Source organism: Pezoporus flaviventris, unplaced genomic scaffold (genome assembly GCF_033815535.1).
Source record: "Pezoporus flaviventris isolate CSIRO_AGI_PZ_B2104156 unplaced genomic scaffold, CSIRO_AGI_Pfla_v1 ptg000113l, whole genome shotgun sequence".
Lineage (NCBI taxonomy): Eukaryota > Metazoa > Chordata > Aves > Psittaciformes > Psittacidae > Pezoporus > Pezoporus flaviventris.
In genome coordinates this window covers 1451490-1466890 of record NW_026892661.1, presented here as the reverse complement: position 1 = coordinate 1466890, position 15401 = coordinate 1451490, and the positions used below count along the sequence as shown (strand labels likewise).

The following is a 15401-nucleotide window of genomic DNA, read 5'->3' as shown; positions in this document are numbered from 1 at the left end:
CACGGAGCCTGAGACTGTTTCCACATTTGCTGGCTTTGCGGCAACATTACAGCATGAGTTTTACCCACTCAGTTTCTGAGGTCAGCAGCTGCCTTTCCTGTTTTTGTTGTCTACAATAACCCTGAGCAAGGAATCTCCTTTGTTCTTATATTCTTTCTTCTTAGGTACTTCTAAGGCAGATGCAGAAACCTTGTAATTTGGGATGTTAGGACAAAGCTGAATTCCAGATGCCTCATGCTGGGAGCGTGGTGTCCCCGCTCAGCCTGAAATTCTGGCAAGGAAAGAGAATGACATTAACACCAGTTGTAAAACTCCTCCATTGAAGCAAAGCAGGAGGAACTTGCTCCATGAACAAGGAACTTTTCTTCACCTTCACACCTGCAGAACGTGACAAAGTCTGCTCTGACAGAGTGCCACCAGATTGGAGCAGAATGCCGAGCTACCTGACTGAGCAGAGAAGCTCAAAGTGCAGGTTCGCACCTTGGAAATCACAAGGTGCCTTTGTGTGCCCTGGTTTTCCTCCCTCAAAATCCTGTTTGACACGGTCTGCGTGAGGAGAAGCCGGTTGTACAGTGTAGTTTAAATCCCTTTGCCACTTCAGATGGGAAGCGTTACACTTTGGGAATGTATGGTGTTCTATTTAGGATAACATTTACCGGTTGGTGTGTGTTTTGCATCAATCTCTTGCAGCTTCTGAGGTCACTGCTTTCTGCCAAAGCTCCAGCTGCAGAGCTCTTACAGGATTCCAACAGCACCAAGTCAAAACATCAGCCTGTTTGTTTTGAGAGTATCTTTATGACTTCATAACGCTGTCTGTAATGTGCTGGCCGCATTATCTGTCTGTACGTTGTCATTTTCGGTCTCCTGGGTTACCAATAAACTCGCTTTGTGGAGAGCAGTGATTGTGAGTAGAAGGGGATGTGACAGACGTGCAGGGACGCGGGGGATGCCCGATAAGCGGGGCTTTGCTCTAAAAAGTACCCAAAACGCAGCCACGGGGCTCACCCAGACCCGGTCCCCTTGAGCGGGCAGAGCCCGGCGCCCCGTCCCTTGGCCCGTGTGGGCGCGGGGAGCCGCGGTACCCGGGCCGGTCCCCTCCGCTCCCGGTCCGAGGCGACCCGTCGCCATGGCGACCCGGGGCCGCCATCTTGGGCTGTCTCCGCCCTCACCTGCGCAGCGCAGGTGAGCAGCCATATTGCGGCCCAGAGCGGAGCCGGGATGCGGTGCGGCGAGGCGGGCGGTGGCTTCTTCCTTCCGCGGGGAGCCCTGCTGCTGCTGCTCGGTAACGGCGCGCTGCGGGAAGGGACGGGACGGGACGGGACGGGATCGGGTCTGATCGGGGGGAGCCGGCTCCGGGAGCGGCGGGCCCCGCAGGGAGGATGGTCAGCGGGGACGGGATGCGCTCGGAGGCTCCGGGAAGGGCCGTGCCGGAGCTGGGTGCGGCCGCGAAGCGCTGCGGGCCCCGGGGCCGCTGCAGAGCGGGGAGCGCTGGAAAGGGCAGGAGAACCGTGGGGGGGAGCGAAGCTCCTGAGCAGGGCAGCGCACGCAGCGTTCAATGGCTCATGCTGCTGTGCCCCAAACGCGGTACCTTTGGCCTTCTCTGCTGTGCTGAGGTCTGGTCACTTTCACTCGGGATTCCAGGGCTTTCGGCTGGTACCGAAAGAGGCGTGAGTTGCCTTGGATTAGTCTAAAGCTGGCACTTGGCGACTCATCAGGGAGCCAGCTGATTCCATTTCTCGGCTCTTCACCACCCGAGATAAGTATCTGCAGGCTTTTAGTGGTGTTTTCCAGATAAATACTGTAATTTGGGCTAGTTCTGATCCCACAGGGAAATAGGTGAGTGGAGCTGTCTGCTTTTCTTTAAATGTCATTATGGGGAGGTAGTCATCACTGTGCTTCCGTCTTTAGGCTGCTTGACCTGCACACGCACCAGTGCCTTTGGGACACCATCGCTTCTGACAAGAAACAAATCCTTGTCTTTTGTGCTTGTTCCACAGGGGCCTGCAGTGCTCTTTCCCTGGAAATAAAAGCCAGTGCTAGCGTGCGAGCTTATGTTGGTGAACAGGTAGCACTGAGATGCTCCTTCAAATCCAGTTTTCCCATCGCTGAGAGCCTGACGATAGACTGGACGTACCGGCCCATCGCGGGTGGTCAGATGGAGACAGTAAGTGGGACGGCCTCTTTTTGTAGTGGAGACTGACCAGGCCTCTGTGCATAATGAGATTCTGAACATACTTGTTCTGTTTGCTGTGCTGCTTCATCCCTTTGGGTTTGGGACTGTCACTGTCACCTTCTTTCCCTTGTGAAATTGCTTTAGTGTTCTTTTGCTGAAAAATACTCTGCATATATGCATAATAGCATAATGATGATAAAGTAGATGAGTTTTGGGTGTTGACACCAGGGCTGTGTTGTGCACTGTAGCTATGTATAGAATGGACTGTAAAGCATTTGATCGGAAGCTTTCTTGAAGGCAGCTGGACCCTTGTAGCTCTGTCATGCAGGCTATGGCTGATATTTCTTGGAGTGGCAAGCACATGTGAGTGGTGACAGTCTGAAGACGGTGATGATGACAGCCTCTAAAGTTTGAGGGCTTCTGCTTGCTGTTTTGTGAGCAGCAGTTTGAAACTTGAGTCTGAAAGCTCGCTGAAAATCTCTTCTTCAAGGTGGAAACAGAAAATGCACATCTTTACAGATGATCGGTGCCTTCTGTTGCCTGAAGAGTTTGAACTCTTAGGAGTATCCTTCTATCTGGAGCAAAAGGGTGCTTCTTCTATCAAGTGATGTCTGCTAAGCCTCTACTCATAAGACAGCAAGAGCAAAAGTGCAAGAAGCAAGCCTTCAAGAACTGTGTGTTCTGTGTTGTATGAGGCAAGAAGCCCACTCTGCTTCTCAACTGAAGATCTGCAGAAGGGAAAAAGTTGGTTAGAATGGTGATGGTGACAGTAGAGCTGAGGCTGGTAGATAAAAGCATTGGAGATGTAATGAAATGAGGCTGACTCAGAGTTATCATATGAGAACTTGACAAGGTCTCCTATACAAGAAGTGTTATTTCTCACTTTTAATATGTGTTCATTTATGTTTGCAATCCGAAAAGTAGTTTGCTTTGCTTTCTTAGACAAGTGTTTTATTGTCTTTGCCTCCTTTTAGATTTTTCATTATCAGTCTGTTCCATACCCAACAACAGTGGGAAAGTTCAAAGACAGGATATCCTGGGTTGGGAATGTTGCCAAGGGCGATGCTTCCATTGCTATTGAAAGCCCATCAAAGAGTGACAATGGGACGTTCATCTGCAGCGTGAAGAATCCTCCGGATGTGTACCATAACATTCCCCAAACGACCCTGGTAGTTACTGAGAGAGGTAAGGCTCCATGTCAGTGGCATGTCCTCATCCAGGTGCTACAGCTGCATTGCGGCTTTGTCAGGCTCATGGAAGTCTGAGCATCACTCATGAAACAAGTTCCCTGGAGTTCCACATTAGAATTTCACCAAAAGTTACCTCACCCCATCTTTCTGAGCCACAGACATTGAAAACTAGCGCATTTATTGGGGCAGGAAGGGACTGAGGGAGCTGTGATGGTAAAAGAAATCAAAAGCGTGCAATTGTTCAGGAGTTCTGCTCTCTGCATACTGCAGCAGTAGAACAAGTTTAATACTGGTCTAAAAATAAGAGTCGCATCACAAGTGCTGATTCTTAATATTACTTAATTTCCTCATCTGCCTTGCGTGTGAGACCTGCCCCAATTTTGCAGTTTAGGCACACTGATAGAACTGTGTCGTGACCTGCCTTCCTTTGTAGCTTTCTGCAAATAAAGCACCTTACTGTGCTGGATGCTTGACAGGAATCCTAGAGATTCAGTGACAAGCTGCTGCAGATCTGTCAGCTCTGTGCTTTGTACTGAAAGCCTCGCAACCTGTGTCATGGATGAACATTTGCCAGAGACTTAAAGGCAGCTGGGCTGCTGTTTGTCTTTTCTGCAGGCTTCTCCTTCCAGCTAACTTCAGCGGTGCTGCTGTCCATTTTAGTGTTTCTCCCTTCCATCATTGTGGTTGTTCTGCTGCTGGTAAGGATGGGAAGAAAATTTGCAGTGCAAAAGGAGAAAAAAAAGCCTGGCTATAAGAAATCCTCCATCGAAGTGTCTGATGAGTAAGTTCTTCTGCATCCTGAAACCTGTATTTCCACTCTGGCTTGTTGACACTGGCCAAAGGACAGTTTCTCCACTGTCCTTTGTTCTATAAGCTCTCAGCATCTGCAGGTCAGTCACTGAAACCTACTTCTCCACTAGCATGACTTGGCCAGCCTTCAGAAAGCTCTGGAAAATCCCCATGTTTGAGCATAAACTAAGTGCTGTACATCCCCTTTTTGTGTCATTTCGTGCATGGCCATGGAACTGAAGCAGTTTAATGTTAGACGGTCTTTCACTTCTGTAACTGGATTTATTTCAGTCTGAATCAGCAAGATACTTTGCTTATGTCGGCTTTTTTTGGTGTGAAATACCAAACTGAATGATGCTAACTGGTTCTCCTCTGATGGCTTGAGCAGAGATGCTAGGTACTGAATGAGCCTTGAAGGCTGAATTCCCTTCTGAAGTGCAGAGGGTTCTGTTCTGGAAAGGTTCAGGAGTGAGAACTATCAGGTGATGTGCCTACTGCTGGAGCCATACCTGTTTTGCAATGAATTCAGTACTACAAGTTCTTGCAGAATGGGGTTTTTAATCTAATGTTCTGATTAGTGTTGTGAGATTTGCCAGATGGCAGCTCTTGTGTCCTTCATAGCACTTCAGTGGCATATCTGCCTTCAGAGTAGGGGACCTGATCTTTGTTCTTTTTAGTTTTGCTGGGCAGAGTTAAAGTGTGGTAGAACTAGAACTGACAGTCCACAGGACTTAGTATGTGTGTTGGGGGAAAGTCCAGCCTAATCCTGTGGTTTTTCTGCAGGTCTGAACATACAGGGACAGGCACCTGCTTGGGGAAACTCAGGGACCGGTGTCTGAACTGTGTGGTAAGTGAAAGCTGGTTTTCTCATAACTGGCTTTTGTCAACTTCGGGGCTCATAAGAGGTGCTGAGAGCAGCAGACAGAGCTTGTCGTAACACCTCTGGATGTCAAAGAAGTGTCCCCAAATGACTAGGCGCAGAAGCTGCTCACACTGTGTTACTGGCAGGGGAAGTTGTCTGGAGATCCACCAAGTTGGTTTTTCATTTGTCTCTGTTGAAATCAAAGCTGATACTTGAAGATGAAAAATCAGAACTTGAAGTGCTAGCTACTGTGTTGTGTAGTTTCTTTCAAGGCTCTGCAAAACGAGTTTGGATTTGCCAGTGCTGAGGTGAGGAGTGGAGGCATAGATCCCTCAATCCACTCTGTTTCTTGTAAAGATGGTAGTGTGTAACCTTGCTCTTTAGACTGATTTTGTCACAAGGGAATCATGCTAAGCTCTTGATTTGTTTGTTTCATGAAGTGGTGGTTGTTTTCTTGCTACCCTGTCAGCAAGCTTCTGATGATCAGATGTCTTGTGCTGAAACTACTGAATGTGTTTGTCACCTGCTGTACTTGCTTTGTAAAATGGGCCTCAGGTTCTGTGTGCTGGCATTAGCAGCCACAGGCATAACTGTGGCACATTCCAGAGTAAGCTCATTAATATGCCTAACTTGAGAGTGGTTTTGTTTTTCCCCTGATGTCCTATGGAGCTAGCTTACCTCAGACACACGTTTACCTGTTTTATACATGGTCTGGAAGTATGTTAAGGAGGATTTAAATGTGTTGCTTGATGCACTATTATAATGCCAGTGATTTCAAGTGTACTAAATTCATGAGCCTTCAGACAAGTGTGTGCTGATGGTTTCTCTGCTTCATTAGGTACAGAATAAGAAATGAGCAGCTATGCAAGTTACATGTGAAATGTTTGCAGTTCTGCATAAGACACAACGGTTACAACTCAGCAGTATTGGGAGCAAGAGTTTTAGGAGGTGCAGAAAGCAGAAAAAGCTTTATGCAAAATGAGAGTTGCCATGGGACATGGAAAGGCTGCTGCAAGTGCGATGCTGGGCAGCAGGGAGGCACCACTGCTCCCCTTCGGGGGAGATGGGGAAGGATGGGAGGCCCACTTTGAAGAAACACATGGCTCACACAGTTGGAGGTTTTAGAAATTGAAAAATGTCTTCTTATCCTTTGAGAGAAGGCAAATTTGAATGTTACAGTCCTGCTGCTTTCATGCTGGGTGTTTTGTTATCTGTTTGACACTTTGCTCTCTGATACCAAAATATTTGGCTTACCAAGAACATCCTGTCTCGCTCCCTTTAATGATTCAATACTTTTGAGTTCTCTGCCCTGTACCTTTTCATGCTTTATGTGTTGCCAAATAATTAAAATTGCAAAGCCAGTGCAAATCTGTTTGGACTGGAAATGGCTGGCAAGTTAGTGAGTTTTCCCTTACAAAGAAGCTGTTAGCTTTGAGTTTCTTTCAAGCTGAGAGCTGCAGAGCTGGATGGTGGGGACGCCATCAAATGATTACTGTGGTTAAAAGATGAGACAATGGGGATCTGAAAGTGTGTCATTGATTGTAGCTGAAAAACAACAACTGGACTTTCTTCGTAGGGGTTGGAGGTGCTTTTTCAGGAGATGGCTGTCTGCACTTTGTGGTTTGTCTTTTGCTTGAGCTTTAGTTGCTACTTCTCTTAAAACACACTGTGCGTGTTGGTTATGCTGTGGCAATTTGGCTGTGTGTCTGTGGTAAGTCAAACAGACTTAGCTGCAAGTGCTTAGAGACTACAAGTTCTAAGGTTTATTGAAGCACAGCAGCATCTTGGAAAGCATTTAAGCTCTTGTCAGAAGCCCAGCAGACTCAAAATCTTGTCAAACTCATAAAGCGGTTCATGTCTTCCTATACAGACTCAATTTCTCTCTCCCATTCTTCCTGTGTAGGACACGGATGAGGAGGATCCATACTGATGAAAGTCTAAAGCTATGGATAAAGAACAAAATGACAGCACTGAAAATCATGGCTAGATGAGTACGAAGGCTGCTGGATAACCAGTGCAGATTGAAGGACCTGCTCTAATCTTTGTAGATTGGAAGAATAATGCCGATGGGATAGTTCACTTTAAGCACAAAACAATGATTTTTGACATCTTTCTGATTTAGTGGAAAACCAAAACTCTTTTAACCTCATTTCTCCAGTGCCTGCAGAAACCTTGGTGCCTACAGCTGTACAGCCTGTTCCCTACCAGCAGCCTGCCAATGCAGTTTCTCAGTTTACTTGCAGATTTGCTGCTTTTATTATTGTAACTTCCCTCCTTTCCTGTGCCCTTGAATCTGAATTGCCTGAAGCACAGGCTGCTCCAGACTGCTGTCAGCTCTCTAAGGTGATAATCATTGGACATTGACAACAATTTCTTCTCCATTTTTTGGGAAGTATTTGCTAAGGATTGAAAACAGTCTAAGTTGGTACCTGGCATCCTTTGTCTTGGAGCAAGAGAACCTGCTGCTTTTAACTGTTTCTTGGTTTAATCTGCCACTGTTTTGTTCCTGTTGTTTTCTGATTCTGTTTTTAAGTCACCAGCTGCAAAGTAATGTTACCTTTATATTGTTGAGTTTTCCCTTTCCTTTTTATTTGTGAGTATTTGTCCAGGGCTGCATTAGTAGGTTCATCTCCTACTTGTAGAAGTGAAGCACAATTCATATAATTCAATTTTTAAAAATCAGAAATGCAAATGGGGACTCTGTATCTGGGGAAACATAACCCCATCTACCTCAACCATTGACTGAAGCAATGTCCAAAGGAATCTTCTGTGTTCAGAAGAAGAGACGTGTTCCTCCTCTCTTCTTCTAGGTGCCTTTTGAGGGTAACGGCCAAACATGCATCATTACTGCCCTCTGACAGACAGCACATCCTCTTTCACCAACCTTCTCCGGTAATGGATGGCAGAGCAGTGGAATTCATGTCTGCTTAGCACCTAAACAGTTGCTGGTTTCAGCTTCCTTTCTGTATGCGGCATTGGTCAAATAGCCTCCTTTTACATGTGTGTTTAAGTTTACTGTTTGTGCCATTACCAATAAATTGCTTTGTTTCATTCTGGGCTGTGGTTTCCTTCATTTGGCTAAATATAGAGAAATATAGTTGAACTCCTAAAACTGCCAGCCTCAGCTGTTGCTTAGCTATAGCGATTGCCAGATGATGATGGGTAAGAGGTGTTTAGGCGACAGATTTACCCCACTAAAGAATATGGACCAAGTGCCCCCTTAGCAGCTCTCTGATGGCTGCCCACTGCAGGTAGGCTGAAGTTCCCGACTGTGGGGCAGGTAACTGTAGAGCCGTGTCTCCAGATCAAGAAATAGATTTTTCTCCTATTATAAACTAACATATGAAAAGCTGTGCTGGGTGATGAGACAGTGACTCTCCCAGCTGAGACTTTCCTGAGAAAGGATGTTGGTGGGATATGCAGCCTAGGGGAAGTGGCTTTGTTGTTCCACTTTCAGCAGTACTCGAGTTCCCTGTGAACATAAATGACTCTTGTTTTCTGCAGACTGTTTGCCTTCAATTGCACTCCTTTGCAACCATCGGCTAGATGGAGGGCAAATCGTTCTGGTGCAAACCTAAACTGCCACCTTGAAGCTAAAGAGACTTTCTCTGTTAGCTGTATGGAAGTTGCTCTGTGTACCATTAAACACGCTGATGGAGAACAGTAATTGCTGTGGTACTCCAGAGGAAGAGGAAGGATGAAAAAGCACTTTCAAAGTGATTGGGGTGTGGGTGTGCAGTGGACTGAAAGCAGTCCATGCTCTGTATTGGGGTTTAATCCCAGCTGGCAGCTAAGTGCCGTGTGGCCATTCTGTCCTTCCCCTCAAAGGGATGGGGAGGACAATTGGGGGTTAAAAAAGGTACAGCTAAGCCACCCAGTGTTGCCTGCTGCCTATGCCTCACCAGGGCAAGAGCCAGTCTGCAAGCGTAGAGGTTCTTTAACCAGCTCTGGGCCTCAAAAATGAGCTAAGGGAGAGCACAGGCTGCAAAAGGGTTGCTTGCCAGGATTCTCTCTGCTCTTGACTTCTCATTTAATGACTGATCAGATCTCTTTGCTGCAATGCAAAGCGTGGGACTGAGCCATGTCTTGCACCCGCGCGGTGTCTTCTCCTTAAGAAGCTGTGTTCCCATCACTGGTTCTAAGGCGTGTGCATCTATAATCCTCCTTGCCTCTCCTAACAGTTCCTTTTGCGTGCTGGTTTGTCAGTACCTCAGTATAGCTCTTAACTTCCTCTTGCAAGTTGAAAGTGACCACCAAAGTGAACCTGAAATAAGAGACTCGGAAATAAAGACTGGCATACAAGATAAATGTCTTGCATGCACAACTTCAAAGACGATTCAGCAACTGATCCTTTCAGGTACCCCAAATTAGTTACTGAGGGTTGATTTGTCCAAGAGAAACTGACTGCCCCAAACCACTCCAGGTGAGTACTTTTTGCCATTGTGTTTGTTAGCTGGTTGTTCTTCCTGAGAAGAGAGCTAGGGGAGCGCAGAAGTGCTGAGGATCCAGGTACCCTGTACAAAAGTAGGAAACTCTGAAGGCAGTATGGTTTCCGTGTATTTCCCCCCCCTCCAGTCTGTTTAATAGCAACTCTCCTGTGGAAGGATTTGGAGATGTCAGCACTGTGATTTATATAACAGCCTGGGGGAGTGGGTGCTGCCTTCAGCTGGTGCACGCACAGCACCCACTTGCTCTGCGTGTCACAGAGGGGGAACCTGTACAAATGTGTTCCCATATAGGACTGGAATTTATTCTTAGACATAGGGTAATAAATGCAAGAAGGATTGGATGGAAGTAAGGACCAGAGCCTCAGTCACTCAGCTGCAGAGAACTTGTGAAGTTCTGCATGTAGATATCCCAGTGTGCAGCCTGCTGTGTGCTGAGGACTCCTTTTTAAGCTAGCTCCTATTTTGGTCCCTGTGTGGGGGTGATCCCGGGCAAGCGTAGCTCTGCTTGAGTTCTATGGCTTTTGGCAGCATAGCTGGGAAGTAGGAGGCTTTGGCCTGCTGTGCTGGGAGATGCTGCACCCGCTGAGAGCTTTGGAGCTGAGCGTGAGTTTGCTGTGTTTGCAGGTTATGTGTGCACAAGCAAACGGTGCTGGGGCAGAGTTGCAGACAGCACACTCAAACTGCACAGCTCTCCCCTCCAGCCACAAAAAAACCAACCCCCAACCAGGTCGTGTTCTTTGCAGAGCAGATTGGAGAGAATTCCAGGCGGCTTTCTGCCACTTTCTGGGATCATGTTTGTGGAAAGGGGAGAGTGATGAAGGGCAGAGGTGGTTTTACATCCCTGACTGCAGGCAGAACACCATGCACTGACTGGAAAGCTGCAGTGACTGTTTTTCAGCCTAGAACACACTGTTGGTCACCCAGCAGCTAATTCTGGCTCTGTAATCCCTATTTGAACCCGTCTCAGGGTGTTTCTGAGCTCCCTTTGCTGAGAAAATGCGTTTGGAAAGAAAAACGAATCATCAAATGTCTGTGGCCATGTAAAGAGATGGAAGCTTTCTTAGGGGCTCATTCTTTCCCGCTGCAGCAGCTGTTCCTGCTGCTCCGTGTGTGTGCATGGAGCTGCACGTCCCCTCTCATCCCCCCTCACTTTTGAACGGGCGTAGCTTTGAATCATGGAGCAGAGGCACAGCAAGCAGGGTACTGACTTTTGCCTCCCTGTGAACCACGTGTGAACACTGGCTGGCATGTTCCTGACAATGACAGCCAGTCCTTCCTAGGGTGCAGAAGACGTCTGCTATGAGTGGAAGGATGATGTTGGCTTTGTTTGGAGAGATGTGCTGCAGGTCATAGTGAATACAGAGACCAAAGATGGCACTGGCTGAACACTTCTCACCATGTGCAGCATGCAGTAAGGGGTCTGTGTTGTTAGGACCAAACATCTCTGAGTACGTAGCAGAAGAATCTCCCCGTTGCTCTCTGAGCAGGGTTAAGGTTTACGAACATCTCAGTTCAGATGCGAGACTTGACCCCCAAACCACCGGAAAGATTCATTACTTGGGGGAAACACAAAAGGGTTTCAGGCTGGGCCCTCCCCCCCAGCTTGCTCTCTTCCTTCCCAGGGCTCAGTCTCAAAACAGTGACATCTGTGCTTCACTCACTCAGCTGGGGCTGACCTGAGCATCCAGGCAGCAAACATCATATCCCTGTCTGAGGACCTGAAGGAAGTCTCTTTGTGACTTGGGTCCAGTTGCATGCTGTTGCTCTCCTGCCCCAGGGGAGGCTGATGCATGTGTCACCTCTGCTGCTCTTTCCAGAAGAAGATGAAGGTGTTGCTGAGGCTGACTCTGGTGCTGACATGGCTGGGTAAGCTGTAAGTCATTCTGGTGGGTTTACTGACCTTCTGCCTTTGCTAACAGACCCACAGGTTCCTCTCTTCCTGCAGCGAGAACCTCTTGGGCTCCTGGGTACCAGTGACTCTGGTCTCTGGGTGCTGCGTATTCCCTTCTGCAGAGCTCACATATGTATAGGCTTCAAATTGCAATGGCATCCCTGGACAGAGTCCCGTGCTTATTCTGCCAGGCTCCAAGGCTTTGAAAGAAGTAGAACTGCTTTGTCGAGTCTAAATACAGGGAAAGCTTTCCAAGGTATTGATTTTGGCTCTGCCAGAGGCAACTGGCTCCCTTGGTCTTCTCTGCTGGCAAATATTTGTCATTTTCAGCCCCACAGCTGGTCAAGACCAGAAGAAACCTGTTTGGGAAGCTGTAGCACTTTGCATTTATTATTCACAGGGCATCAGGCAAGCACTTGGTGCTTGGCCACAGCCCAGCCCTCGGTGGCTTTGCACACACTGAGGACAAAGCCTACCTGCCTGAGCAGCTCCCCATGGAATCAGCTCACCTAGATCCTGGCAAACAAGTGCCGGAGCCTCAGCCGCTCTGCTTGCAGGGTGCTGCCAGGGCAGGCAGGGTTTGTCTTGACAAGCTCCAGTGGCATTTGCTGCCCCGCTTGTTTCCCCTTCCTGCCGCACGCTTTGCAGCCCGATGTGTCGGCATCTGCTTCGTGAGGCTTATATCAGCCCTGTGCTCTTTGATGTTCCTCTGGTTTGTTTTTGTTTCCCTGTTGTCCGGCTGCTCCAGGAGCCCTAACCAGTAGTTACATGGCCAGACAAGTCCAGGCCCAGGTCTGGAGCCTGTGAGCAAGGGGGAAAGAAGCCAAATGGGCAGGTTGTGAAAGAGGAACTGAGCTGCGTGCGGAGCAGTTGAATTGCCCCTGGCCTGGTACGGATGAGAGCGGCACTGGTTCTCCCAGCCCGTGACTCAGTGGAACAGCCCTGCAGCCGCTGCAGGCTCTGGCTCGGAGACGCAGAGGGCTGGGGTTGTGCTTCCCCACTTCCCTTCGCGTGGGGTGTTCAGTGAGCGCAGCAGCCCCTGCTCCGGTGGCTGGGAGGATGTGCTGCCCCGCATTCCGGGCACGCCGAGAGCAGGGGTCAGGGAGAGCCTTTGCCTGCACGGGCAGCAAAGCCTCCCTGTTGCGCTCTGGGCTGGTTGGTGCCGTTAGCCCCAGGCTCACCTGCAGAGGAGATATCTATGAGGACAGGCAGGCTGCGTCTGGCCGTCCTCCCTGGACTCATCCTGCTGTCCTTGTCCCTGGCAGAGCGATGCTGCGGGTCGGCTGGATGGGTGTTCATGGAGCCGCAGCTTCAAGCCAGTGCTGGGGACTCTGTGCTGCTGCAGTGCCTCTTCCTAGACCCGCTGGCCAAGGGCTGGACCATGGCCAAAGTGGACTGGCTGCGCCTGGCAGGAGCTGGCACGCAGAAGGTGGGTTGGGATCAGGGGATGGGTGCTGGAGCAGGGAATGGGGCAGGGAGAAGGGGAAGGTGAGCAAGGCAGCTTGCAGGAGCTGTGGGGAATGGCCCAGTCCGCAAGAGGAATGTTCCCCTGCATGGCAATGGGGACCTCCACCTTTCCCCGTGGCCCTGCACTGCAGGGAACCATGATACCTGGTGCTGTGTCCTGCGGCTTTCCAAGAGAGCTGGGAGCAAACTGGGCTCTTGTGCATGGCAAACACTCCATGGGGAGAGGGAGAGAGCATGGACCTGAGGGCTGTCAAGCAGGGAAGGCACACAGTGCAGTGCCCTTCCACTGCGCTCCTTTCATCCAGCGCTGTCTGTGCCCCAGCAGGAGGAGATGGTGTTTTATTACTACAGCAACCATAGCATCCCTGTGGGCCGTTTTCGGGAGCGGGTGCAGTGGCAGGGGGACGTGTCCCGCTGGGATGGTTCCATCCAGCTGCAGGATGTGCAGGTGAACGACAGCGGCACGTACGTGTGTGAGGTCCGGCTGCTCCAGCGCAGCAGCATCTTCAAGAACCACACGGTGCTGCACGTCAGCCCCACAGAACAGAGAGGTGCGTGCCCTGTGCCTGCTCCCCTCTCCCATCACCCTGCTCAACCCCATGCAGAGGGGCTCTGGAGGCTCTCAGCCCCTGTCACCATGGCTCTGCAGCAGGGTCCCTGTGTGTACCATCCCCTGCACTGATGTCTCCCTAGCAGGACGCGGAGCAGCAGGCGCCCAGGATGCTGCAGCCCTAGGAGACACTGGGTTTTGGCCTCTGGCTGTGGGCTGTGGCTGTGTGGCCGTTGTGCTGGCTTTCCTGGCCGGGCTCAGCCTGAGGAAGAGGTACCAACACTGGCTTTGGGTTTATGGGGCTGAGCAGAGCACCTCCTTGCAGACCTCCTGCACCGTTCTCCCTGGCCAAGCACTATCCTCACTGCCACAAGCAGAGCTGGAGGGAGGGAACTGGAGGGCTCATCTCTGGGGTGTTGCGCTGCCTGCAGTGGGGTGCAGGCTCCTGCTGCCCTCTAGTGCCACACTGCCCTGCCCGGTCCCCCCCTTTGCTCCCAGATCTAATGGGTTCCTGACACTCCAACAGCAGGGACAGCCTGGCCAAGGCATGCACATCCCAGTGTACTGGGAGAGGGCAGGAGGAGCAGGCGATGCTCCTTGCTTGAGGTGACACCACCACTGCCTTCCCTCAAGGTCTGCAGCCAACATGGCCCTGGAGAGGACTGGGAATGGTGGCAGCAAGAACAGAGCAGAGGTGAGAGCTGAGGCTGAGCTATGTGCAGGGGAGCGTGAGCCTGCCCTCCCTGGGGTGCAGCCACATCCTGCTGTGGTGGGAGGTGGGAGAGGGGGAGTGATGGGGTGCAGAGGGCTGCAGGCCAGCCACCCCCAGTGAGGGATAAGGCAGCCCTCGTGTACTTGGGGGACCACTCAGCCCCAAGCATCCTGATCTCCCTCTCACAGGAAGCACTGTATTCCTCGATCCCTGGAGCTGAGGTACCCAAGGCTGAACAGGGTGCAGGGAAGAAGAAGAGACCTGAGGAGACCTACATAACCATGGTGAGGAGGAGCTGTGGCAGGCATGGGCAGGGAGTGCAGCAGTAGGGCTGATGACCCCCTCATCACTGCCCCCTCTTGCAGGGTGATAGCATCCAGGCCCTGGCCCCTCACTCCCCGTACTACACAGCAGCATCCTCTGCCTCCTGCCCACTCCAAATGGGCCCCATAACTGCAGCAAGTCTCATGCCCTGTCCTTCGCTTCTTGCAGCACCCATCTCGCTTCCAGGAGAACGGTGTCTACGTGGAGCTGGCCAGGAGGGTGATCCCAGCTGAATGGATGGGAGAAGGGAGACAAGGTGATGGACAAGGCGAGGAACCCTACAGCAGACCAGAGGTGGCACTTCCCAGGGCTCCAGAGCAGGAGAAATAGCTGTGCTGGGGGATGTAAGCCCTTAGCCAGCAGGTGTGTGCAAGGGATCTCTGTTCCTCTGGGCAGGCAGTGTTCTGCTGCTGTCAGCCCTTCCTCTAACAAGTGGCGCCACTTCACCGTGTGCCCCATGCCAGAGTCATTGCTGGAGCACATCCCACGCAGGATGCCTGTGGGGACCAGGGAAGCTGCGTCTTTCTGGCTCTCATCTCCTGGTCTCTGGAGGGGGGAACAGTGGGCACAGCCCCCCCACTGTAGCTTTTGATGCTGGTCCATGCAGCTCCGGGTCCCGAGATAACCGTCTCCGAGGAGAGCCTGGCAGAGAGGGGATAGGGGCGGTGCAGCAGGAGCAGTGTGGGCATGCCAAAGGTATCTTCCAAAGATAATAAAACTCAGGGAGTCTTCCCTGTTCCTGGCTTACTTTTACCTCCTGCTTAATCGTGTGATGTCCAAGTGTGCCAAAAACTGCCTGGCCCAGAGCCTGCTAGCCCCTGCACCCATGTGCAGCCCCACACATGGCACCCATGGCTCCAGCACAGCCAAATGGGCAGCAAAGGGGGTCCCTTTGCCTGGGCTCTGCAGGGGATAGAGGGGGCAGTGGGTCCCCACGTGTGCGTGCCCACACGCAGCTCCACGCAGCATCCACTGCTATGGGTGAGCAGCCCTAG

At 50.7% G+C, this 15401-nt stretch overlaps 2 protein-coding genes across 6 annotated transcripts; both read left to right on the top strand.

Moving 5' to 3' along the window:
- Positions 1 to 946: 946 nt before the first annotated feature.
- On the top strand, positions 947 to 8065 carry MPZL3 (myelin protein zero like 3). The gene is made up of 7 exons (XM_061478048.1): positions 947 to 977; positions 1033 to 1182; positions 1998 to 2164; positions 3148 to 3358; positions 3979 to 4144; positions 4936 to 4999; positions 6918 to 8065. The coding sequence occupies exons 1-7, from the start codon at positions 947 to 949 to the stop codon at positions 6942 to 6944; spliced, it is 816 nt and encodes a 271-aa protein (XP_061334032.1). The 3' UTR covers positions 6945 to 8065.
- A 1126-nt stretch (positions 8066 to 9191) lies between these two features.
- On the top strand, positions 9192 to 15049 carry LOC133282047 (junctional adhesion molecule-like). Of its 5 annotated transcripts, none has more exons than XM_061478042.1 (8): positions 9192 to 9437; positions 11280 to 11328; positions 12619 to 12782; positions 13143 to 13371; positions 13514 to 13643; positions 14004 to 14064; positions 14271 to 14366; positions 14575 to 15049. In XM_061478042.1, the coding sequence occupies exons 2-8, from the start codon at positions 11286 to 11288 to the stop codon at positions 14734 to 14736; spliced, it is 885 nt and encodes a 294-aa protein (XP_061334026.1). In that variant the 5' UTR covers positions 9192 to 9437; positions 11280 to 11285; the 3' UTR covers positions 14737 to 15049. The 5 variants fall into 5 exon arrangements, with proteins under 5 accessions (XP_061334026.1, XP_061334023.1, XP_061334027.1 ...); XM_061478039.1 differs by having other exon boundaries at positions 9195 to 9437; positions 11128 to 11328; XM_061478043.1 differs by having other exon boundaries at positions 9199 to 9437; positions 11128 to 11335.
- Positions 15050 to 15401: the final 352 nt, after the last annotated feature.